Source organism: Emiliania huxleyi (genome assembly GCF_000372725.1).
Source record: "Emiliania huxleyi CCMP1516 unplaced genomic scaffold EMIHUscaffold_6540, whole genome shotgun sequence".
NCBI lineage: Eukaryota > Haptophyta > Isochrysidales > Noelaerhabdaceae > Emiliania > Emiliania huxleyi.
In genome coordinates, this window is record NW_005197095.1 from 1 (window position 1) to 1,440 (window position 1,440).

Here is a 1,440-nt window from a genome sequence, read left to right on the forward strand (position 1 = left end):
GCTGCCTCACCTCCTTGACCGCGTCCTCCAGCTCGCTCACGAGCTCCGGCAGAGAGACGCGGAGCTCGGAGCGCCACGAGGCGCGCGGCGGGGAACTGCCCACCGCGGCCAGCTGGTCGCCGATGAACCGCAGCGCCCGGTCCGCCTCGTCGCACCGGCGCAGCTCGGGGAGGAACGTGCGGCGGAAGGCGGTGACGCCCTCGTTGAGGTCGATGAACATGAGCGAGCCGAGGGCGCCGAGCTCCTCGACGGTGTGCTGGGCGGCGTCGTGCTGCACGATCAGCTGCACCATGCACATCCGCTCCGAGCGCAGCAGCCCACTCGGCTCGCTCATCTTTGCCTCCCTCCTCTTGGCCTCCTGCTCCTCCGTCAGCCGCGCCATCCTTGCCTGGAGCTCCTTGGCCGCCCGAGTCTTGGGACTATCGAGCTCCTTGCTGCTGTCGTCGCTCGCGTCGTCGTCGCGCGCGACCGCCACCCAGCGCCCTCGTCGGAGAATGTCCCGTGGTGAAGCGGCGCCGGGCGCAGTAGAACTTGTGCGGGCGAAGCTTAAAGAATTCGGGGTTAGGGGCAACCGGACCACCGCGACCTTCGACAGGGAGGGCCACGCCTCCCCGAGCCTGGAGAGGAGCCGGCGGAGGGGGGGGGCGAGCCAGGGACGATAGAGAGGCCGCGAGTGCGGGCACGACTCGCCGACCAGGGAGAGCGGGCTCGACCCCCCGGGGAGGGGAGGCGACACGACCCAAAGGGTGGCAAGGGCGGCGGCAAGGGCGCTGGCAAGGGTGGTGGCCGTGTGGCGCACCAGACCCGCTTTGCGCCGCCGCCCTCAACGCCCGATACTCGGTTGAGCCGGCGGAGCGACGGCGGCAGAGTTGCGGCCGCCGGCGACCTCACACGGCGTCGAGCGCCGTAGAGACGGCCCCGAGAGCCGCCGCCAGGTGTGCCACGACCGCGGTCGCGAGGCTCGTGGCGATAGATGCGCCAGACCCGCTTGCGCCGCCGCCCTCAACGCCCGATACTCGGTCAGAGCCGGCGGAGCGACGGCGGCGGAGTTGCGGCCGCCGGCGACCTCACACGGCGTCGAGCGCCGTAGAGACGGCCTCGAGAGCCGCCGCCAGGTGTGCCACGACCGCGGTCGCGAGGCTCGTGGCGATAGATGCGCCAGACCCGCTTGCGCCGCCGCCCTCAACGCCCGATACTCGATCAGAGCCGGCGGAGCGACGGCGGCGGAGTTGCGGCCGCCGGCGACCTTCCCCTCGACCACGCCGCCGACCCGTCGACAAGCACAGGCGGACTGCCATCGAGAAGAAGGAGAAGGATGGCGGCGCATCCGGAGCCCGCGGGCGCAGCGGGCGCGGGTCCGGGCGCGGGCGGGCGCGCGGGAACCCCGCCAGCGGAGGCGACAATGCCTCTGGCGGCTCTGCAGGCGGCGCGCGGCGCGCC

The 1,440-nt window shown here is 72.9% G+C and overlaps 1 protein-coding gene across 1 annotated transcript; it reads right to left on the minus strand.

The window, feature by feature from the left end:
- Nucleotides 1-10: 10 nt before the first annotated feature.
- Nucleotides 11-1,298, minus strand: EMIHUDRAFT_257680 (hypothetical protein; the record flags this gene model as incomplete). The annotated part of the gene is made up of 5 exons (XM_005762941.1): nt 11-483; nt 587-617; nt 805-886; nt 1,072-1,195; nt 1,271-1,298. Coding segments are annotated over 5 exons (738 nt in total), but the record flags the coding sequence as incomplete, so codon positions are not given.
- Between the last annotated feature and the right edge of the window lie 142 nt (nt 1,299-1,440).